A 24,023-nucleotide genomic window follows, 5' to 3' on the forward strand; every position below is an offset into this window, starting at 1 on the left:
GCATTTTGAATATGTCATCCTACTGCCTTCTGGCCTCCATGATTTCTGATGCAAAGTCAGCTGTTAATCTTATTGAGGCTCCCTTATGATCCCAGTTAACCTTAGTTACCTCCTAAAAGCCCTATTTCCAGATGCAGTCACATTGGGGGTTAGAGCTTCAACATATAAATTTTATAGGAGACACAATTCAGTCCATATTATTATGGCAACAGTGAAATTGTCATGTCAGTTATTGTACTTTTCAACGCTGGAATTTCTACTTTATTCTTTATTGATGTTCTCTATTTGGTGAGACACTTCCCTCATAGTTTCATTTAATTCTTTGGACATAATTTCCTTTAATTCTTTGAACATATTAGAATAGATGATTTAAAGTCATTGTCTACTGGGTTCACTTCTTGGGCACTCACTGGTATAGTTTCTACTAGCTGCTTCTCCTCCCCCTTGAATGAGTCATATTTTACCATTTCTTTGTGTGTTGAAAACTGAATTTTGAAAATAATGTGACATCCCACCCAACTAGTTTGGTTTTGTTGCTATTTTTTGGCGGTTTCCCTGGATTAATTCTGTAAAGTTTGCACTCTTTGTCATGGCCACTAAAGTCTCTGCATGGTTAGTTTAATTGTCAGCTAATGATTGGACAGATTTCTTTAAATGCCTTGAACCAATAAATCTCCTAGCCTTTGTTGAGATCTGTGTGTGCATGGCTTCAGTGCTCTAACAGGCAGTTTACAACTAACTTTCCCTTTATCTTCACTTCCTGCTGTGAAGAACCTCAACAGTAGGTCAGAGGTGAGAGACTAGGGCTTTCTCAGGTCTTTCCTAGGCAAGTGAACAGGCCTGCATATCCCTGTTAGCCTTCTAGATACCTAGGAATATTCTAGGGCTTTTTATTTATCTTATATATTTTTATTTTTATTTTTATTTTTTAAATATTTTACCTCATTATTTGACAGAGAGCTAGAGAGCACAAGTAGGCAGAGCAGCAGACAGAGGGAGAGGGAGAAGCAGGCTCTCTGCTGAGCAGGGAGCCCAATGTGGGGCCAGATCCCAGGACCCTGGGATCATGACCTGAGCTGAAGGCAGCCTCTCAACCAACTGAGCCACTCAGGTGCCCCATTTTAGGGCTTTTTAGAGATCCCTTTGGGTAACTCATTCCCAGATATTTTATTTTTAGATTTTGTTAGCTCCAACTGGTAATGCTGCCTCAGGTAATGGTTGTTGCTTATTATTTTTGATAATGCTTTGCAAATAGAATTGTTTGCACAGAGTAACCTCTGGATCAGATAAAATAAATACATGCTCTGAGAAAGGAATTTTTCGGCAAACTGTCAGACAGTTAAAATAGAGATAATTTTCTGGGGGGTGGGGCTTTGAAGGAGTTCCAAACCTGTTTTGTACTGCTACTTGCTGTTAGATTTGTGGTTTTCATAGCTACCATAGTTGTGATGTTGTTGGTTTTCAAGTCTACCATGGAGTTGGTGATAGGGGAGTAGGAATGGGGCAAGTTAAAATGTCACAAATCTCATTGTTCTTACTGAAACCTTTTTTTCCTGAGGAAAGCCTCCTTCCATTGTTCTAAGACTTTGGTTAATTTCCAGAGTTCTGAAAAAATTGATTTTGACAAATCTGCCTGTGTTTTCTTTGCATTTATGAAGACTGTATTTTTAGAAGTCCTTATTATGCCATTCCAGAAATTGGAATTCCTAAATCTTTTTGAAGGGGTTGTTCTAGGGATTACAATATGTGTACTTAACTTTTCATAGTCTATTTATAATTAATATATTACAACTTTCAGTGAAATACAGAAACCTTATAGGTAACATTGCCCTCCCCCATTTATGTTATAATTGTGATACATAGAGTACACCTACATCCCTTGAAAACTCCACCAGACAATGTCATATATTTTGCTTTCAACTCTCATGTGAATTTTTTTTTAAAGATTTTATTTATTTATCAGAGAGAGAGAGAGGGGGAGAGAGCGAGCACAGACAGACAGAATGGCAGGCAGAGGCAGAGGGAGAAGCAGGCTCCCTGCTGAGCAAGGAGCCCGATGTGGGACTCGATCCCAGGACGCCGGGATCATGACCTGAGCCGAAGGCAGCTGCTTAACCAACTGAGCCACCCAGGCGTCCCTCTCATGTGAATTTTAAAGGACTTAAAAGAAAAAGAGAGTTTCTATTATTTATCTAAATATTTGCCATTTTTATCATTCTTCCTTCATTCCTGACATTTCTGATGTGAAATTCAGTTACTCTAATTGTCCTTTTTCTATGTGTGATACTCAGTTTTTCTCTGACTGTTTTCAATGCCTTTGGTTTTCAGCAGTTTGATTATGATGCGTTTGGGAATAGATTTCTTTGGGTTTTTCTTGTTTGGAGGGTGAGCTTCTGGAATCTGTAAGTTTATGGGTTTTCCCCCATCTCTTGGAAGTTTTCAGCCATTATTTCTTCAAATATCTTTTCAGCACCAAATATTTTTTTGAAGATTTTATTTAATTGTTTGAGAGAGAGTGTGCGTGAGCGTGTGAGCATGTACGAGTGATGCAGAGGTAGAAGGAGAAGACGACTCCCCACTGAGCAGGGAGCCTGTGGTGGGGTTTGGTCATAGAGCCCCAGGATCATGACTTGATCTGGAGGCAGATGCTTACCTGACTAAGCCACCCAGGTGCCCCTGTTTTTCTTTTATTATTGAGTATTATATATTTTTTGAGTGTAAGTCATTTGTCAGATGTACATATTGTGAATGTTTTTCTCTCAGTCTGTGGCTTGCCTATTCAATTTCTTAATGGTGTCTCCTGATGAGTAAAGCCTTTTATTTTGGTGAAGCCTATTTTAACAATTTTCCCTTCTGATTAATGCTCTTTGGGTCTTTTGTGAAAAAATCTTTGTCTACTCCAAGTCTGCAAGGATATTCTCCTATGTTTTCTTTTTTAAACTTCCTTTTCCCCCTGTTAGTGGAGATATAATTGACATACAGTATCAGTTTAAAGTGTATAACATAATGAACTTAATATATGTATATACTGTGAAATGATTACCATAAATATGTTAATATCTATCACCTCACACCTCTATAATTTTTTCTTGTGATGAGAACTTTTAAGATTTACCTGTAACTCTCAAATATACAATATATTATTGTTCACTATAGTTGCCTAATTTTTTATTATAAGCTTTATCATTTTTGCTCTTATGTTTAGGTTTAATCTATTTGATTTAATTTTGCATATGATGTAAGGTAGAAATCAAGGGTCACCTTTTCTCTATAAATTTATCTAGTTGTTCCAGCACTATTCATTGATTTTACTCTTATGTATTAAAAACTAGTTTTATTTTTAATTTTTCTATTTTTAAATGCATTATTTAATGCTTTACATTAAAATTACCAAAAAAATCACAAAATTTGCTAAATAATTCTTTTTCAATATAATTGATTTCCTTTGTAATTCTATATGTTGTATTTTATGCCCTTCAAATTATTACTTTGAGAATGGGGCCATAAGCTTTAAGATTACCAAAGTTTTCCAAAAGATACATATTTTAAGAGCCCCTAGTGAGGTAGAAAAACGTTTAGCTTTAGAATCAAAGAGACCTAGGTTTAAATGCTCATTTGCTGCTTCCTAGTTCTGTGACCTTGGGCACATCATTTAGCCTTAATTCACTTTCCATACTTCCACAGATTCCATAAAGATTCCATAAATGTCTATTGAATACCTACTACTAGCCACTGTATTAAATCTTGTGAATCTTATGGATTTAGTACAGACAGATAGAGATAACCTTTCTTGTATAAAGTTTACAACTGATGGGGCACCTGGGTGGTTTAGTGGTTTAAGCCTCTGCCTTCGGCTGGGGTCATGATCCCATGGTCCTGGGATGGAGCCCTGCACTGGGCTCTCTGCTCAGCGAGGGGCTGCTCCCCCCCCCCCCCACTTGTGATCTCTCTGTCACATAAATAAATAAAATCTTTAAAAAAATAAAGTTTACAACTGAGTGGGGGAAACAAATGAGTCAAGGGGTCATTACACAACACTGAGATAAGTACTTTGATAGCAGAAGGACAAAACTATGGGAACTCAGGCATGGGATTCCCAACTCAGACTTACAGAGTCAGGAAAGATTTCCAGATAAGGTTGCTAAACACATTTCACAGTTAAGTGGGGATTAGCTAAGCAAAAGGGAAGAAGAGCTATCCAGGTTGGGGGTGGGAGAGGGTGAACCCTTAAGAGACATGGGGATGGGGAGAAAGTACCAGTAACACAAGGCAAGGACTGCAGACCTTGTCCCCATCTTAAAGACAACCTAAGAGAAATGGGAAGTCATTGATGGGTTTTAATCATTGACAGGTTGTGAAAGAATCAGAATAAATTTTTAAAAATTTTACACTACAGGCATCACCACTGGAGACAGGAACAATGATTTGGAGATTATTGGGGAAATCCTGTCGAGAGAAGGCGAGTGCATGGGTTGTGGCAATGGGGATGGAAAAGAATGTATACATTTGACAGACAATTAGGCGGTAAACTCAATGAAGTGTATATTGGAGGCTCTAGGAAATGAGGGAGATGGGGCCATCTCAGATTTCCGGTTGGACCAACGGATTAACGGTGGTGCCATTCACTGCAAAAAGAGCAGGCTTACAGGAAAACATAAAATCAGATTTTAATTTATCGGTGTGAGTGACTAAGTGAGGATGTTCAGCAGACTTTTGGCCATATTGGCCAGAAAATCGGGAGAGGGGTTTGGGATGGGAAGCCATCTGTTTCCATATGGTAAGATGGCATAGGCAGCATTCCTTCTCTCCTCCCGACCTTCGTTCAACATCTGTTGAGGATGTATTATACGCAGGATGTTGGGGATACAGCAGTGAACAAGGGGACTGGGTTTCTGACCTTAACCAGTTCACCAGTTACCTCTCTCAACTTGCTCTTAATCTGTAAAATGAAAATAATAATGAGATCAGGTGAAATGTGCCGACACCCGCTTTTTAAATTTTTTTATATTTGTTTCTCGTGCCTAGCGCGGGAAAGAAGATAACTCGGTTACTTTTGCTTTTGTACCCTTCCCCCTAGGCTCTTGCGCGCAGGCGCCCTGGACGGCCCTGGCTGGGGGTGGGGCGGGCCCGAACCCGTGTCTTCTTCCCCGGGGCCGGGACCCCGCCGCGCAGAGGGTGCGGGCTGCCCGTGACGTCATCAAGCTGCGCAGGCCGCAGGGCGGGACCCGAGCGCGACAGCGCGGCCGGCGGACCGGGCTAGCGGTGGGGAAACGAAACTGAGGGAGTAGGCGGCGGCTCTGGCAGCGGCAGGGCCAGGCCTGGTGGCGGCGGCGGCAACGGCAGGCTGAGCCCCCCCCCCTCTCCGCTCCCAGGCAGCTCACCCTCTCCCCTCAGCGTGAGTGCCGGCGCGCGGCCTGGGGGGAGCGAGTGGGAGGGCGGGCGCGCGGGCGAAGCATCCTCTCCCCTCCACCGCCGCCTCGGCCGCGCACTGGCGGTGGTGACCCTCGCCGCCCCTACTCTCTCCCCGACTTCCTTCAACCCTCCTCCGCCCCCGACCTGCTCCTCCAGCTCCTAGCAGCTCGAGTTGCCGCTGACAAACGTCTCTGCGCACACATTCACACACTCACGTTGTTTTCAAATGAAAAGACTGGCGGGGAGAGAGAGGTGCTCATCTCCCTCAGTGAATAAGGGTGGCGAAACCGACACCTTGGGAGAGAAGACTGGAAGAGGGGATTTGAACCCTTTCCTTGGGGAGCAGCAGGTACAACCAGGCCTTTTGCCTTACATGTAGAAGTTCCCTGCCTGGGCGCATTCTTCTGGCCTGTGTTGCTCACTTGAGCGGGGCACTGGTTAAGGTGTGCGGCCTTCCCTCTCGGGCGTCGGTTCTATCCAGTGGAAAATGAGAGTGTTGGAGTAGATGATTCGGAAGGCCTGAATCTAAGGTGGTTTGGGGAGGAGCATCAGTATCTCCTGCCTTTCACACAACTATTCACTCTCCTTCTTTTGCATCCACCCCAATGCAGTCCACATTGAGTTTCCCGTGCTTGCAGTCTCCCAGAGTCGCTAAGAATCAGAAGGCCCTTTTTGCTTGTTATGGGCATTTTGGGGGGGCATTTAAGAAGGTGGTTTAAAGTGAAACGTGGTTTTGCTTTCTCTTTGTTCAAGGTTCTCCGTTCTAACTTCCCCAGGATAGCCCCCGCCTGTGGCTAGTAAGAGGCTGGCTGCCTCCTTAGGATAAGATAATGCATTGGGTTGACAGGCTCAACCTTGAGCTGCAGAGAAGTGAAACATGTGATTCAGGGTTTTGTGAGGTTGAGGGGATCAGTGGTATCGTTGCATTCATTGCTCTTGCAGCTGTGATCCAGTTAAAAGTGTCTTGTACCTCTGCACCTCCCCTTCCTCAGGGAATTGCAGCTCAGCTGGCCACCCACCTGTTTGCTTCTATGTTTTGAGTTCTCTTTTCTGAGTCTTCTTATAGCCCATCAGTTGTTTGTAAACCACACTGTATTCACTACTACTCTCTCTTGTTCTTTAACTGGATCATTTCTTAAGGTTTCAGGATGGCATAATCACTTCATTCCATCTCATTTCCCGCTGGCCCCAATCATGCTTACCTCTCCTATACCTACCAGTGGGCATGGATGATGATGACATGGTGCCTAATCATCTCCATTCTTTTTTCATGGAGATGTATTGGTGTTGTTAAAATTATTTTTACACCAGAGTTCATGATGTGGCTATCTCCAGTTTGAATAATTTTCCCAATCTTCTATTTCCTTAGTCCTGAGTCAACCACTGCTTCCATTCCTTATTCTCATTAAAAATTTTCCCAGTTCTTTCATGGTTTCAAACATCCTGAAATAAACCAAAACCAGCATTTGTATCACATTATGTAATTTCCGAATTGGTAAAATAATGATGGTGATGGAGCTATCATTCTGGGCTGGCCCCCTCACCTTGCAAATATTGGTTGATATTCACTAGATTTCATAATGTCCAGTGTACATTGTTGTCACACAGGGCCAGTGTTGCATGAAAATTATAGAATAATAAGTACCTAAGGCTTTTTCTCCCCTGTGGCTTGTAGAGTTGATCCATGATGTTTTGGTATGTGAAATCAAGGCCCTGAGGTCTCTGGGTCTGTGAGCACCACACATTTTCCAGTAAAACTAACAGCTATTATTGAAGACTAGAGGCTGGCTAGCATCCTTCCTGGACCTCAATTTGAGAAAAAGGCTATTCAAGTGCTGGCATTTGAAGCTGTTTGTAATTGCCAAATCCCATCCCATTGATGATTTATATTTTGGAATCCCTGCTCTGATCCGAGTGGCTCTAACAGGGGCAGCTGACTATCTGGATTTATGGTTGCAGTAACAATGAAGAGGAGAAATGATCCAGAATGCACTGCCCCTATCAAGAAACAGAAGAAAAGAGTTGCAGAGCTTGCCCTGAGCCTCAGTTCTACATCTGATGATGAACCTCCCTCTTCCGTCAATCATGCAGCAAAAGGTATGCTTGCCCACATGATGTGAGGCCGCTGGCCATCTGGTTGTTTGACTCCCTAGTGCCTGAATTGGGCAGAACACAGGCATCTGCCCGCTAAGGGAAGTTAGGCAAGTTCTACAGAGAGATGTTGGCTATAGCCTCTTTTTCCTTCAGCCCATTCTACTAGAATGGGCAACTTATTTTAAATAATTGGAATTTTTACAGTAGTACCTTAATTCTTTGGCTGGTCTTTCAGTAGGTGGCACTCTTTTGCTGCCTTAAACCAGTTAGAAGTAGTGGTGAGTGCTGAGTGCCCTGTGCTCGTAATTGCTGTTAATGATCCTGGGGCTCTTTCACAGGGGATAGGCTCTTTGCTGCAGTGATCTGGCCTAATTCCCCTCAGGTTTTTGCATTCTGATTTCTCAATTCCCTCAACTGTTGTGATCAGAAACAGCCATATGAATTGGAGCATCTCTGTGTTCACTGTTGACATTAAGCTCAAAAGAGTTCACTGATCTGGTTGAAACTAACGTTTTGCTTTCCCTGTTTTTTAGGGTTATGGACATATGCAGTGTCCATAGATGGCTTTCTGTGAAAGAAATTGTAGAGTGCCTAGAAGCTTGCCTCAAATATCAAGCAGCTTTATTTGCATTTACCTTGACTTCCAGCTGTATTCAATTCCTAGGGGTGCTGCAACAAAGTACCACAAACTGGGTGGCTTAAAACAACAGAAGTCTGTTTTCCATAGTTCTGGAGGCTACATATCTGAAATCCAGCTGTCAGCAGGGCCATGCTTCCTTTGAAGGCTCTTGGAAAGAATCCTTCCTTGCTTCTTCTAGCTTCTGGTGGTTGCTGGCAATCCTTGGTGTTCTTGGTTTATAACAGCCTAACTCCAGTCTTTGCCTCTGTCTTTCCTGTGTGTGTGTCTATTGCAAATATTCCTTTTCTTAAAAGGTCATGAGTCATTGAATCAGGGCCCACTCTAATCTAATATGACATTTTTAAAATTTGATTACATCTGCGAAGACCATATTTCCAAACATCATATTCCCTGGTGCAGAATGGACATAGCTTTTTAGAGGGACACTATTCAACCTGGTATGCCAGCAGTCTTGCATTTTGGAGCCTTTGCTTGATCATTGATCAATTAGAATGAAGTTTGGTAATAGATTGGTGACTGAAAGGGTGTAAAGCATCCTTTGAGAGTGGTAGGAAATAAAATTTACAAGTGGTAGGCAGTTGTAATTGAAGGGCAGTTACTCATCAGTTGTACTGAGAAGCTGGTTCAGAAAGGAGAAGGCAGTACAGCTGAAGGGCTTGGTGCAGCTGTGGTCTGGTTCAATAAGAGACTCTCTTATAGCCTTGTGTGTGGAGATATGAGTCCCTTTAAAGTTGTCACAGTGGATTCCAGAATAGCTGGGAAAGGCTATCTGTAATTGAGGTAGGAAGTAGGAAGGCAAAAACATAGTGGGTGTACTGGTTCTAGGGACTATTGAAGAAAGGGAGTTTTGCTTTTCACCTGGGATTTGAGCAGCTTGGTGAAGGTAGAGTCTCCTTAGGTAGAGCTCTGGATTATTGGGAGAGATGGCCTATAAGGAAAAAAAAGGGAGAGCATGTCTGGGAGAATAAATGTACTCCAGGGGCTGGAGGTATCTAGTTCTAAGTGGATCTCAGGGGGCATATTCTTGTGGTAAAGAGAGGGCAACTGACAGGTAGAGGGAGGCATATGGTTAAGGGTCTTTTAAGGGAACCAGTCTGATTTAAATTTCAAGCTTTTAAAATTGACTGAATTGAGATTGTCCACCGCCCCCTGCATTTCCCTTAATTGTACCAAATAGCTTTAACCTTTTCTGGAAGTAGCACCATGTGATTCAGTTAGGATTGACTTGCTATTGTGTGTACAGAATGGAAATCTAAATGGCCAGTACCTTATATGCGTTTGGCAATAGGCCATGTGGTACTTTGTTTTTTGTTTTTTTAGAATGTAAAAGAGAGAAAGGGAGAGGGGCAGAGGGAAAGAAACTCTTAAGCAGGCTCCACGCGGAGCCTGACATGGGGCTCAATCTCATGACCCTGGGATCATGACTCGAGCTGAAATCAGGAGTTGGACACTAAACCTGCTGAGCCACCCAGGTGCCCCTCGTCCTTTTTATTTTTCCGAAAATGAGGCAAGAGGCAGAGGCAAATAAACAATGCTAGATTTCCCTGTTTTAGCTTACTTTAGCTTTTTGTTGTCATAAAAACTGAGGGTTGGAGTGTGATGTCTTTATCAGCAAGATTGCTCTCTGTGCCACTCCCCCTCACCCCATACCTGGCATGGAATAAATACTTCATAGAAGGCAACAGTAGTATCTTTTCCAAGAAGCTTAAAATGCTTTACCTCTTTGATTTTGCCTATCCCTCCTCCATTCTATAGAAGATCATTTCATTAAGTAATTAGTATTTATATCATCTCTGTTCTGAATTGGCTTTTCGTTCTCTCTTTTTTTAAAATTTTATTTATTTGAGAGCGAAAGAACACGAGCTGGGGTTGAGGGGAAGGGCAGAGGGGCGGAGGGAGAGGGAGAAGCAGACTTCCCGCTGAGCAGGGAGCCAGACAAGGGGCCTGATTCCGGGATCCTGGAATCATGACCTGAGCCAAGGGTGCCCCTGGAATTGGCTTTTCTTAGGTGTCCCCTGGACAGTGTGCCCTGGTAATTTACTGTCTCACCAGAAGATATATATCCGCTGAGATTTATATGCAGCTTTCCTAGTCAAGTCATTGCAGCAAAGCAATGAAGCCCTTTTGCTTCAACCACTTCTACCTGGACGTACTGTTGAATAAGTGATTGAAAAACGCTCTTTAGGGAGTGCAAATAGAAAAACAAAAAATAGTAGTTACTATTTCTGTCTTTCTGAGCCTTATTTGTGCTTTCTCTGCTAGATCAGTGTGATGCCTCATTAATAGATCTATTTAGTTTAATCAGTTTGTTTGTTTTGCTTTATCGACAAGGTAAGTGCGGTGCCAGGTCGGAGATTGACATCTGACCAGAGTAACGAAAAAAAAGGATGTTGTTGTGATGGCCACTGTGGGATCATGTGTTCTTTTGAGTATTTTAAGAGGAGTTTGAAGGCATTTTTAAGCCTAAATAAACTCTTAGAAATTTGCTATTAAGTAACAACCTTTGAAGTAAAAAGAGGCAGATAGGGGTCATTTTTTTCTTTTTGGTTGTTTCTCTCAGGAAAACTGTGGTCTAGTTTCCAAGACAATTTTCTTTTCTCCTTTTCTCTTTTCTTTCTTTCTTTTCTTTTCTCCAGTGTGGGCTCCTGGCCCTCCCATAGCGTGTTGCTTTGGAAGTTGCCAGGCCCTTTTGCAGGTACCACACTAGTAGTGCCTTTCCCTCTACCAGGTTTAATTCTTTGCTAAATAGGCTATTCTTCCTAAAACACCATTGCTTTACTGTCAGCCCAGATTCATGACCTTAATCAAAAACTTCCTTTATCGGTATCTGTTTAAATTGCTCTAACGAGTTACCATTTGTCTGGCATGAAGGAGAAATTGAGTCTTTAAACAGGAATGAGTATATTCCACAGCAGTTGTTAGGCAGGTTGTGATATTTATTAAAACCCATAATGTATTCCTCCGTATCTGTGTGCTGCTTACCTTGGCTATTAGTGGTTGGAGCTGCCTCTCCGTATGTGTTGTCACTGTCATTTTTAATGTTGGCATGTTTGCTCTACTGTTCTGTTGCCATGTAAAAATTTTTTGCCCTGCTGTTCTGTTCCTATGTGAAAAATTTTGAACTTTTCTTCTTTAAAATGACTTAAGAGTAATGATTTCTATCAGGTAGAGAAGAAGTCTTAAATGAAAACTCTAAATAATGTTTTGGGCTATCTTAGGTTTTAGAAGGGAAGCTCCTGGGGAGGTAAATGGGAATACCACCCAGCTTTGGCAAGTTCTTAATGAAACTAATCATTTTAATAGACTGACCTTATTACTCCTGTTAATTTATATTTTCAATACAAAATTGTCTGCTCAGTGTTTGCTGAATTATTACCAGTCTTTGGAGATGAAATCTCCCCTTTAGTTATTGCTGCAGCCACAACAGTTGTCTTCTTTCCACCTGAAAAGCATGGCCCCAAAGGCCCAGGCGTGAAAATGGGCAGTGGCTGTGGCTGTGTGTGGACATCAGGACTAGTCTAGGCAACTTTGTCTTAATCATCAGACTAAAATCTTGCTTCAAATACCACATGAAATAAAAGACAAATAAGGCTTATCCAGCACACTTCTTGATCTCACAAAGAAATGCTTAGTAGGATGCATTTTAGCTTTCATTCACCTCACTCTCAGAACCTGTACAGACATTTGTATGCTGGGTAACTCCTGGTGAAGGGTATGGAGTGGAAACGTCTCTGTCCTGGAGTGTGGTGCTGGTATTTTGCATTTAGGCACCACTGATTTGCCTAATGAGCCCTCCATCCAAATTTGGTTCTCCTTGTCATTTTGCTCCAAGAATGGTATGAAGACAAAGAAAACAAAAGATATCTCTTTGATATCTGAGTGTGGTTTGTACCCTGCATGCGGAGGAATGATGTTCATACCATTGATGAGTGCCCACTATTGTGTCCTTAGGCAAACCTGACAACCTGGCAATTCCACCTAGAGCTGGACCAAGGGCACACTCTCCTTTGATAAGGATACCAGGTTTTCCTAATCTTTTCGGAGGTTCACCTGTGAATCCCCAGAAAGCCGGTGAAAGGGATAGTAACTGATCTAACGTTGTAGCTTCTGGTGAATCAGGACCCCAGGTCCCTGGGCTGCACAGAAAGAAACTTTGGGACTGTGTTCAGGGAACCATCCACATTCTTGGCACCCCCCCTTTTCTGTACCAGCAATATGGAAGTGACTGAATGAAGAGAGGCTTCATCTTTGGAAGTACGGTTCTTTAGCATGTGGGCCCTCTGTTTTAGAACGTGCCTCTTTCTCTTGCATGGGAGATCAGAGAGGAGAGACCCGGGGATAGTCTCGAGCCACTTAAGAAGTCTTTTCCCTTAGATCTGCTGTCCTCTCAAGCTTGGTCTGGAAGGGAACCAAATTCTTCTCAAGGAATGATACTTTATTTCTTTATAGCTGTATTTTTTTTTTACTCTAATTTTCAAATGAATATATTCTTCTCACACAGAAAATGAAGAAAAGTGCAAAACAAAATAAATATAACCTCACCTCACAGTTTCCATGGTTACTCATTATTAATGTTCTGGGTCTTTCCTTCTGAGTGGCACTCTCTGGCACTCTGTGACATGTGCTGCGTTGGTCTGTGTAAGCAAGTCATCTCCTTAGGGAACTGGATAGCTTTCTAAGAGGAAAGGGGTAGGGGTGCCTGGGTGGCTCAGTCAGTTAAGCATCTGCTTTCTGCTCATGTCATGATCCCTGCATCAAGCCCCACGTTGGGCTCCCTGCTCAGTGGAGAGTCTGCTTGTCTGGCCCTCCCTGCTTCTCATGCACACGTGCTCTCTCTCTCTCAAATAAGTAAATAAATAGGGGCACCTGGGTGGCTCAGTGGGTTAAGCCTCTGCCTTTGGCTCAGGTCATGATCCCAGGGTCCTGGGATCGAGCCCCACATCGGGCTTTCTGCTCTGCAGGGAGCCTGCTTCCTCCTCTCTCTCTGCATGCCTCTCTGCCTACTTGTGATCTCTGTCAGATAAATAAAGAAAAAATCTTTAAAAAAAAATAAATAAATACCATCTTTATTAAAAGAAAAGAGGAAGGGGTAGATTTGGTGCCTTTCATAAGAGGTTATTCTCAACCAAAATTTCTCCTTGCTAACTGCTTGGGAGCCAAAATGTTGGTTTTAAGTTTATTCTAGTTTTTTCAAATATGTTTATAAGCCTTTTCTTTCTTCTGCAAAATGTTATATCACTAAAAGGAAAAAAAAATGTTTATTTTAGCTATCTGATTTTTGTGTTTTTAAAAAATTTTTATTATTTTAATACTTTCTTCATGGACCAATCTAAGTTATTTATTTAAGCCATCTCCTGCCATAAACAAAAGGATGGAAGATCAGTATTCTGGTCATCATTTGACACAAGTAAGGAAGGTGAGCTTGAGGTCCCATATACTTTTCTGGTCCTCATGCAGAGTCATGGTCCAAACCAGTGCTGTGGTCCCCGCTGGGTAGTGGTCCAGGTTCTCCTTACTCATTTTCATAGGTGGTTGGAAGTGGATTCATGTGAGAATTATGGAATAGAGTGTGACTATCATCTCGCCTGGGAAAGGGCTTTGACCTGGTGCAGGAATGAGGTAGGCGATGAACTTGGGGCTCTCCATGCTCTCTGTGATGTGACTTCAGGAAGACGTTTAGCATACTCCCCACATCGGGGAGCGCTATGAAGTATGAGAGGGCCTTCCACATCTGAGCAGAGCCCTCCTCACCGCCATGGGTGCCACTGAACATGGATTGCCCCACATGTGTCCCTGACTGACTTAGCAGCTCAGAAACCCAGGACCCACCTGCCATCACCATTTTCAACCTGGACCTTAGTTACCTGGTTTTTAAACTCTCTGAGAATAGGATTATTTCTGTAGGAGAGAGGCCCATTGTATATACGATGGACCTTTTATAGAACATGGCCTGTCCTGGGGTGCCTGGGTGGCTCAGTGGGTTAAGCCTCTGCCTTCGGCTCAGGTCATGATCCCAGGGTTTTAGGATCGAGCCCCGCATTGTGGGGGGTCACTGCTCGGCAGGGAGCCTGTTTCCTTCTCTCTCTCTCTGCCTGCCTCTCTGACCACTTGTGATCTCTGTCTGTCAAATAAATTAAAAAAAAAAAAAAGAAGAAGAAGAAGAGAGAAGAAAGAACATGTCCTGGGCAAAAGTTGTCTGATCAATTAAATAATACCAGTGTTTTATTCCCTTTACACGTCTGACAGATATCGTATTTCAACCTACTGGCTGGAGGCGTGGGGGAATGGGAGTTCTTAAATAATAGTCCAAGGAAGGCCCGATTCTCTAAGATACAGGCATTTCATACTCATGCTTAAACTCTTTGTTATTGTTTAACCTTTTTAACAAAAGTTTAAAGACTTAAAATTTCTTTTTAATGGCACCAGGTTATAAAGCTGCTTTATTTAAAACAGTCTTTGTCAAAGTTTTAACACTGGAACAGAGTTAAATGTACCTAAATGAGACTTGAAGCTATTTTTGGTAGTAGTACAAATTCTGTCCTATGGGTATTACTATTTTCAAGTTTTTTCTTGTATATGAAACTGTTGAAAGGAAAATTTATGTTTAAATTCCTAGATTACTTTGTACATGCCTCCCTCTATAAACAAATGTATTAGTGATTAATATATTAAGGCCGTCAATCAAGACTTAAAATTTTTAAAAAATTCATTGTAATGAGTACTTAATTTTTTGTCGAATAGGAAGACTCAATCCAGGTGTTGGAGATGGAAAGTTGAGTGTGACACAGTTCTTGCTCTCCCAAGAGTGACCCTGGCCAGTGGGATGGCATTTGTGCTGGATGCTGTGCTGGTGGTGCTGCTGCCCCTGGAGCACAGTGTGAAGGAGAATTGGGCCTGGGGGGCTGGGGAGAGCATTTTGCTCTTCTCAAATGCTAACCCTGAACAAGTTTATGTTCTCATGGGGAAGTGGATGAATCAGTGCAGATAGGCTTTAGAATTATGATGCCATTGCAAGTTATGAATACCTGAATAGTGACCTTCATGGATCTTTGAAGAGTTGTTTTACACTGCTGCCTTTCCTCAACACCTCCCACAAGCAGCCAGGCTTTGACTCATCAACACGGAGAGTTTAGTGTGTAGGCAAGGGGGGTGATGAAAAGAGAACAGTTACTTCTATAAAATGTCACAGCTCATCTGTGAGCCAGCTCTTCTCTGGGGCAGACATACCCTCTTACCTGTGACTTTGAAGGACCGTGAAAACAAAGGAATCTAGGAGATTAAACAATGAGACTGTTAGTCCCATGATAAAATTCTGAAAATGGTACTAAGTATCCATGTTTGGAAGGTGATGTTCAAATAATAAGCAGCAGAAATAACAATCATATCTTTAATAAACACATTTTGTATTTGACAGTGTACTTTCAGACACATTATTTCATTTATCTTCATATAAGTCCATGTGGTAGGTAGTGTCATCTCAGTTTTGTAGGGGAAAAATTGAAAGAATGGGAAAGGACACCTGATATTTTGAGCTCCCATCATCTGTCAGGTACCATTAGGAACTTTCAGTGACTTGCCCAAGATAACACAGTAAGAAGTAGAGAATACATTTGACCCTGGCTCATTTAAAGAACATGATGTGTATAGTGCATATACTGAACACTAGTTGAATAAATGAAACTTGGACTTTTAGAGGCTACTTGGTGCCATAAATTCACCTGAGCGTTTTCTTTTTTTCTTTTCCAGCATCTACCACGAGCCTAAGTGGGTCTGACAGTGAGACCGAGGGGAAGCAACACAGCTCTGACTCTTTTGACGATGCATTTAAAGCAGACTCCCTTGTGGAGGGAACTTCTTCTCGCTATTCCATGTATAATAGTGTCTCCCAGAAGCTTATGGTATGTCAGTGTTTGGGGTGGGTTTCTAAAGCTCTACCAGTGGAGTAAGAGAAGGGAAATTGTATTGATGTGAAAAGAAGAAAAGCTAGGGCATGAGTTTTTCCTTTGCTTTCTAGTAGAGATTTAGTAGAGAGTGTGGCCCCTTTTTTAACAGAAGTATCTGTCACATTTGAATCACCCATGGGAAGTGGCTGTGCAGGCCGCTTGTCCTGTCCTATCCAAAGCTGGATCACCCTTTGGTCTCCTTAGTAATGAAAGCTTATCGTGAGTACATGTGAAGGTACTTCCCTACACATGGACATGTGTGGTTGGGTAAAGAGGCTTCATCATGTGAGTTTTTGCTCTAGTGAGTGATCTCAAGAGAATGACTAAAATGCTGCTCACTCCATGTGCCCAAAAATAAATGAGAGTAGTACAGTCTTTAATATGACTTTGAAAAGAAGGTCCAGTTTTCCTTCCTAGCTTCTTTACCCCATTGATATACCAGAAGAAGAAAAATGACTAGGAAGACCTGCTGGCTTCCCTGATAAAACTTCAGTGTAAGTGCACAAAGATTAGGGAATTCCAAGTTTGCTTTCTGGCTAGCTTTAATATTATAGGTATTAACTCCTCTGTTTTCATTTGGATTCATTAAGGAATGGGAACTGCCACTTCTCAGGTCATAGTCAGGATTCTAGTTGGGGGGCTGTAGATTTGGGGAAGTGGACAATGGGGAGGTTTGTGACTGAGTCAGCCTTTTTGTTTTGTTTTGTTTTGTTTTTAAAGATTTATTTATTTATTTATTTGAGAGAGAGTTTGGGAAGGGAGAGGGACAGGGGGAGAGGAAGAGAGAGTACCCCTCAGTCAGCCTTTTTGACCTGGGGAGAGATTTGTGGCTACTGTAGGAATTCTCTCCAGCTCTTGAGTTCGTAATACCCCTTCCAAAGGGAATATAGACCTTCAGGAGGGGATTACATTTTCTTAGGGTTGGGGTTATTTTATTAGACAAGGGTCCTTGGGCTTTGGGATTTAGGTCTCTGATTTTGGGGGTATATATCTGGGCCTAGTGACTCTAGAGTTTATGTGAGCTTATGGACAGTTGTGACACTTAAAAAAATATTCCCAGGGCACCTGGGTGGCTCAGTCAGTTGAGTGTTTCAGGGCAGGTCATGATCTCAGGGTTGTGAGATTGAGCCCCTCATTGGGCCCTGCACTGGGCATGGAGCCTGCTTGGGATTCTCTCTCTCCCCGCTCTCTCTTTAAGGGGGGGAAAAAAAAAAGGCCCTGTCTGGTGTCTTATGGTACTTATGGGTCCATACCTCAGTTTTACATGAAGTAAGTTCAAGTGGGTTCCTGCAAGCCCTCACTGTCTTTACATAATAAGGCTATTTGAATGGCTGTGGCTAAGGTCGAGTTGCTGCTTGAAGCAGTTCCATTGTAAATTATGTTCTCCTTACCAACTCAACTCTAGATCTACTTTTCACTTAATCAGAGAAATTAGCTGGAAGGGTAGTTGTGCAGATGTCCAGTGAAATTCATTAAGTGCTTTTGGTGCTTTTAATTACAGCTATGAGGTGCCTTCTCATTTATCCAAGTTCTGGTTGCCCTAGACTTTCACCTCCAGAGTAAATAGCCACTGCATGCACAGATAAACTGTAGTTACTTACTTATGCTTATTTTCTTCATTAGGCTAGAAGGAAAACTTTCAGCCTTACTTATCTGTGTTTCTCAGAGTTTAGCATAATGTCTGACACATGGTAGGGGCTGAGTAAATGTCTGTTGGTTTATGCAAGTGCTCTGTTATTATCTCTTTATTTATATTAATGCTCTATTTTGTCTCTTTTTCAGGCCAAGATGGGCTTCAGGGAAGGTGAAGGATTGGGTAAATACAGCCAGGGTCGGAAGGACATCGTTGAGGCCTCTAATCAGAAAGGCCGAAGAGGCTTGGGTCTGACACTGCAGGGCTTTGATCAAGAGCTGAATGTGGACTGGCGAGATGAGCCAGAGGTAACTGGTGAGGGGAGGAGGAGACTGGAAGGCCAGCTTGTGTTTTCATGTGCATGGCTCTAAGTAGCCATGTTAACAAACTAGAAGTCTCCAGAGGCAGTGGGAATTGGAACTGAGATTTTACATGGAGGGTACTGGGGGTGTCCAGAATGGAAACAGAAGAGATATACTGAGCGAGATATGCTAGGCTGTGGATTTATTTTCTGTTAACGACTGTGAGTAGAAGATGCTGGAAGGCAGAGTTTGGTTCCACAAAGAACTTAAACAGATATGCCTTCCCACTAGTGGCTAAGGTACCTCGTAAGGCAATGAGTTCCCTCTGCTAAAAGGATTCAAAGCGGTTGAGTGAGGACCTGGTCCTCCATTGGAGGAGTGACTGGATTAGGTACCCTTGAAGGTCCTATATACCTCTACGGCTTTATGACACCTGAGCTCTGTGTAGGTGTTTATTTATATTGTGTAGCTTTCCTGGTGTGGCTTTAGTCTGCTTATTTGCTTGGGTACCAGTTTGTTTGGACCTAACTACCAAAAGAGACTCCTGTCCTTTTTCATGGCACAGATGATGTTGAGATTTTACTTTTAATCATTGGTATATGTCCTGTCTTATTTCACAGAGAATTCCAAGTAGGTATAGTGAAACAACTAAAATAATTATGAAATATTGCCATTATAGAGTTGAAGCTAGAGAAAATAGAACACAAATGTCTAGTCTTCTATGTAGCTGGTGTAGTTGAGCTTCACATGTGGCTGTGAACTCTGGAGAATTGATATTTTATTTGTCTGTCTGATGTTCCAGTTCAGGAAAGAATTCCCGTGAATTGCACATGATAAAAGCCTAATAAGGTTTCAGAGTAAGATGCTGACAAGCCAGGAGCTAATGGCTTCTGGGGGTGGTCCGGCTGTGTTGCCTTGTAGTTTTAAGGAGATGAGACCAGCAGAATAGCAGATGAGACAGTGAAGAATAGGGTAAATATTTGTAATTGGGTCTTAGATGTAGGTTTTTACCTCAGAAATTCTTGGTGCTTTTTGGGTCCTCATTTGTATGAAAACCAGTAAAGAGTCCCCATCCTCATAGTGGGGCAGAATTAGAACTTAGCTAAACTCAAAGTCTCAAATTTGCCCATAAAAATCTCTATTTTTCATGGAGACAGGCTATTGAAATTCCTTTTTGAGGCAAGGCTGTCCTAATTATCATTTATCGGGTATTAATTTTTCTCCAACAAAAGATGCTCTATTTCTTGGTTAAGAGTTTGTCTTAACTATTAGTTGGTATCCACTTCTTTGAGGGAGAGGAATCTGTGTTGCCTCAGGTGACTGTCCAGTCACTGCAGAGGAAGTGCCTGGTGGCTTCTACAGCGCAGATTTATAGAGGGTAAGGTTTGACCCTTCACAGACAGCACTTTGCATCCATTTTTCCTCCTAATGTTCATGCTTCTGTGGAGAAATTGAGTCTGTTTACTCTCTCCAAAGGGACATCCCAAGTTTCCATGAGCTCTTTTTCCCATAGAGTATATAACTTATAACCATTTATAAATGGTTAAAGGTGATAGATTTGACTGGGGGAGGGGGAGCCGTGATTCACTGCCAGATTCATTGACAAAAGGGTTTCTATAAATTTTCTTTTAAACTTTTTCTGTGTTGTTGATGGTTGGCTTGCCCTCAAGACCTTGCATTGTGTTACCATTTTATGCCTTTCAGAGCATGTAATATTACCTTTAATCACATTGCTTCAGTTTGCAACAGTGAATCTCTTCTCCATACTTGCTTGGGAGGCAGTGGGTAGAGCTGCCATGCAGGTTAGCCACCTGTTTAGGTTTTATAATCTGTGTCTCTAGCTCAGTGTACATAGTCCTGGCTGCACATTAGAATCATCTGGGGTCTTCTAAAAAAAATGTGATTATACCACGTTTCTGCCTTCGACTGACAGAATCATATACTCTGAGGGTGAGGCCTTGTTATCAGTATTTTTTAAAGGACTGCGGAGGGGTATTTGGCTTGCTAAGTTGGTGGTGCGTGCAATTCTTGATCTTGGGGTTGTAAGTTCGAGTCCCATATTGGGTGTAGAGATTACTTAAAAATAAATAAAATCTTAAAAAAAAAAAAGACTGCAGGTATTTCTTATGTATAATGTAATTCAAAAATTAAGAGAAAGCACCACTGAGATGCCAGTTTCTGCTTTGGGATTGAATAGGCAAGGAATCCTATTTGGGAATAACACTTTAAAGGGCATTGGAGATGAGACTCATTGCCATTGGGTCTTCCTGGTATAATTACCTTTTCATAGACTTATATCCTGTGTGTACTTCTCTGTGTCCCTAGTCGTCTGATTGTAGGTCCTTTCAGTCAAGGATCATATCATTTTAACTGCATTCTGAGTACTTAGCCCATAGTACATGTTTATGAAATAATACTGGAACAAATGAAAAAAACTTTGAAGGTTTGGGAAGTTTCTTAAGATTCAAACTGGAATTGTAGCTAGCCTTCCAAAGTTAACCCTCAGTCTCCTGGCTCAGTTCTCAAGTCTGACCAGCACATTTGGCCTCAGCTTCCCAGACCCTTCCATCTGTCTGAATCCCTTTTGTTTATTTTTGGGGAGGCCCTTGCAAGTTGGAGCATAACTCTGATGGGCCATCTTCCTCGACTTACTTTCCTCTTTTCTGTTTGTAGCCCAGTGCCTGTGAGCAGGTGTCATGGTTTCCAGAATGTACCACTGAAATTCCTGACACTCAGGAAATGAGTGATTGGATGGTTGTGGGAAAGGTAGGACTTCAAGAAAATGTACCCTGAATTCTTGGCGTTTACCTCCTGACTTTTCTCCTTGAGTCCAGTGTGTATGTATGTATACTCATAGTGTAAGAAAAATGTGAATCTGACATTACTGGCAAGAATAAAGTTTTGTCAAGGTGGTGTGTCAAGGGGTTTACAGGTATGCCCCTGAGAGATGTGACAGCATTTTTTTCTCCTAGTCATTTAACTTGCAAGGCAGCACAAAATGCATAACTTCTGTCTTTCTCATGGATGCTTTTTAGAGTAGCTTATTATACATTTGTGTATATTCTGATCACTGCTGGGCACTGTTCCAGGTAGATGAAAAGACACTGTCCCTGTCCACAGAAAAATAATGAGGGAGTTGTTACAGAGGGAATTTGTTTAATCTCCTTCTGGAAAACTACGAATAAAGTACATAGCTACCAAATCAGTATGGTCTAGAGAGCAATTCTCCAAGTGTAGGGCCCCCTGGGGATCTCCCAAGACCCTTTCAGGGGCTCTACAGGGTCAAAGTTATTTTCATAATGATACTGGAAATTTACGTGCTTCTTTTCACTCATTCTCTCACAAGTTCCAGTGGAGTCTTCTAGAGGCTGTATCACAACCAGTTGAACGCAAATGCAGAGAGGAGAGTCTGGCCATCTTACATTAAGCCAAATAGTAAGAGATTTGTAAAAATGAAAAACAGTGCTGCTCTTCTCATTAAAAGTTTTTTTGGAAATACAGTTATTTTTCATAAAAATATTTATGTTAACATAGTGTGTTCTTTTACACTGAATAAATTGTCTTAGTTCTAATAATAAATGTTGCTGTGTATATTATCCCCCACATAAACAAAAGCTCTTTGGGGTCCTTAGTGGTTTTGAAATGTGTAAAACCTGAGAACACCCAAGTTTGAGCATCGTTGGTTTAGAGATAGCCTCACTGAGCCATGAGGTTTGATTTGACACCCCTGTGAGGGTCTCTTGAGCCCTCGTTATCTCTGATGCTACCAGGTCAGTGCAGTTGTACCCCTTACGGATCAAGAGGCTTCCTGGTTGAAGGACAGGTTTATGTCATTTAAGGGCAGTCCCCATTCTTCTGCCTCCATGCTCTGGGGGCAGACAGCTTGAATGTATCCTTCCTGTGTGCTTTCTCAGCCTCAGCATTCATGAGTCTTGTATCTATATGGTGCTCTAGTCAGAGTGCCCAGGGGGCTGCTTTATCTCCCAGCCATCTGGAGTACAGCCAGAGGGGTTTAGGATTTTCTCTTTCCTGCCCCTCAAGGATTGATGTTCTTGGCAGAGACTCAAGCCCCTTCTTGCTCTACTCACTTAGAACCCTCATTTCTCCATTCATTCCCCCAACTGCAGTCATACGTAGTCATTATCGATTATTTTCTTCTTTCTGTAGAGAAAGATGATTATTGAAGACGAGACAGAGTTTTGTGGGGAAGAGCTGCTTCACAGTGTGTTGCAGTGTAAGGTAAGGCCTGTGGGGCTGGAGTATCTTGTGTGAGGGCATGTGCTGGGCTCTTACAGTTCTTTTGAATTGGTTGGGGGTGGGGGACTGAAGTTTAGCTAAGATTTTTCTTGGAGATGAGATGTGTGGCTTGCCACATTTCTCCAGTGTATCCTTTTCCTGGGGCCTTGTAGTATTGTGCTCTTCCTGTGGTCAGTAGCTAGGAAAGGTTCCACTTAACTTCATTGGGTCAGTCCATCATAGTCCTGAGGGGGTGTGGTGTAGTGAAAAGTTTGGAATGATTCTTTAGTGTCAGTAGACCTGAATTCACATCCTTGTGAATTTAGGCCCTTTGCAGCTTTCTTGCTGTGTAACCTTGGGTCAGTTGCTTTAGCTGCTCTGACGTTTCCTCATCTCTAAAATGGGGAGAAAATACTTCCCGGGATTGTTTTGAGAGTTAAATTGGATAGTCAGCATGAAGCTCCTAACATGCTGGGCGGGCAAATGTTAGTCTTTCCTTGATAGCTTTCGGTGTGAGTTTGTGTCAGGAAGTACATGGCCCAGGGCAGGATGAGCCAGGGAAGCTCTGAGGAAGAAATGGGTTAGAGAAGAAGCCTCAGACCAGCCTCACAAAATTTTTTTTGTAGGCAGAGGGTTGGGAATATCCTTAAGGAACTCTGGTGAAGTGAGGCTTTTTTTTCTCAGGGAGAAAATAGAAGAAGGGAGAAGGAATCCCTACTGTGTGGGTAGGTGCCATCACAAAACACTGGTTTTGGTTTGCTTTGCCCTCTGAGTGAGCCTTACTATCAGTACTCTGGTCCCTTGGAAAGTTGCTGCTGGACTGGAGAAACAGATTTGTTCTGAGGATTTGTGATGCCAACAGGTGGCCTTGTGCCTACCCACAGGTGCCATTTATTAACCATTTTGCAGGGATATATAAATAAATGATAAATACATTTTATTTATCATTTGTTTTTTACCACTTCACAGGTGAGGTAGTTGAGGGTCTGAGAGATTGAGCAGTTTGTCTGGGATCACACAACTGGTCATTTCAGAGCTGGGATGTGGCAGTATTGTAGCTCTTCCAAGGGCTGAGATGGGCTCCTTAAGCTTTTAAGTCCCCTGTCCCTTCCTGGAGGGTGATGCTCACCTTAAGGTTCTGACTCTCCCTGGGCAGAGTGTGTTCGATGTCCTAGATGGGGAGGAGATGCGGCGAGCTCGGACCCGGGCCAATCCCTACGAGATGATCCGAGGAGTCTTCTTCCTAAACAGGTTTGCTGACATTGCCCACCTCTCCCTTCCCCTGACATCCACTGTTCCACCTTTTCATAGCTTTCCATACATCTGGTGTATTGAGTTTTGCTTTTCTGTCTTTATTACAGGGCAGCCATGAAGATGGCTAACATGGATTTTGTGTTTGATCGCATGTTTACAAATCCACGGGACTCTTGTGGGGTGAGAACAAAATTCTTTGTCTGAATTCATAGTGCTAAATGGGCTTATGCTTCAGTGGCCTAGAAATTGCCATTTGTGCAATGTCAGGAGACTATTCCTGCTATGTGAGAGAGATTTTGCTTTGATTTTCTCAAATTAGGTCCCATGGTGCATCCTATGGTCCCAGGGAAGCTCCAGTAAGCAGTTGTCTCTAGGGCTTCAGGCTCAGAATTGTAGCCCCCAACTCTGCAGATCCTGCTGCTCACCCCAGGCGGAGGAGGGTAGGGCTTACAGCAGCGGCAAAGGGACATTACTGGGCAAAATCAGGAGTTGTGACATCTGTAGGCCTA

General features: G+C 42.5%; 1 protein-coding gene across 5 annotated transcripts in view; it reads left to right on the top strand.

The window, feature by feature from the left end:
• The first annotated feature begins 5,200 nt into the window (after positions 1-5,200).
• CMTR1 (cap methyltransferase 1) overlaps positions 5,201-24,023 on the top strand; it is a 50,125-nt gene continuing 31,302 nt past the window's right edge. For 2 of the 5 annotated variants that reach the window (XR_006604122.1, XM_045071169.1), the window contains exons 1-8: positions 5,202-5,395; positions 7,372-7,509; positions 15,893-16,044; positions 17,872-18,030; positions 20,698-20,790; positions 22,192-22,263; positions 23,417-23,511; positions 23,622-23,694. Coding sequence is in view for 4 of the 5 variants with exons in the window: in XM_045071169.1 (XP_044927104.1) it covers positions 7,377-7,509; positions 15,893-16,044; positions 17,872-18,030; positions 20,698-20,790; positions 22,192-22,263; positions 23,417-23,511; positions 23,622-23,694 (777 nt within the window). In the remaining variant the exon portion in view is untranslated. Of the gene's footprint in view, positions 5,396-5,435; positions 5,762-7,371; positions 7,510-15,892; positions 16,045-17,871; positions 18,031-20,697; positions 20,791-22,191; positions 22,264-23,416; positions 23,512-23,621; positions 23,695-24,023 lie in introns of those variants that run through there. The other 3 variants (XM_045071168.1, XM_004740010.3, XM_004740011.3) reach the window with 3 other exon arrangements.

This window comes from Mustela putorius, unplaced genomic scaffold (genome assembly GCF_011764305.1).
Source record: "Mustela putorius furo isolate JIRA1106 unplaced genomic scaffold, ASM1176430v1.1 tig00003983_pilon_pilon_pilon, whole genome shotgun sequence".
In the NCBI taxonomy this organism is placed as follows: domain Eukaryota; kingdom Metazoa; phylum Chordata; class Mammalia; order Carnivora; family Mustelidae; genus Mustela; species Mustela putorius.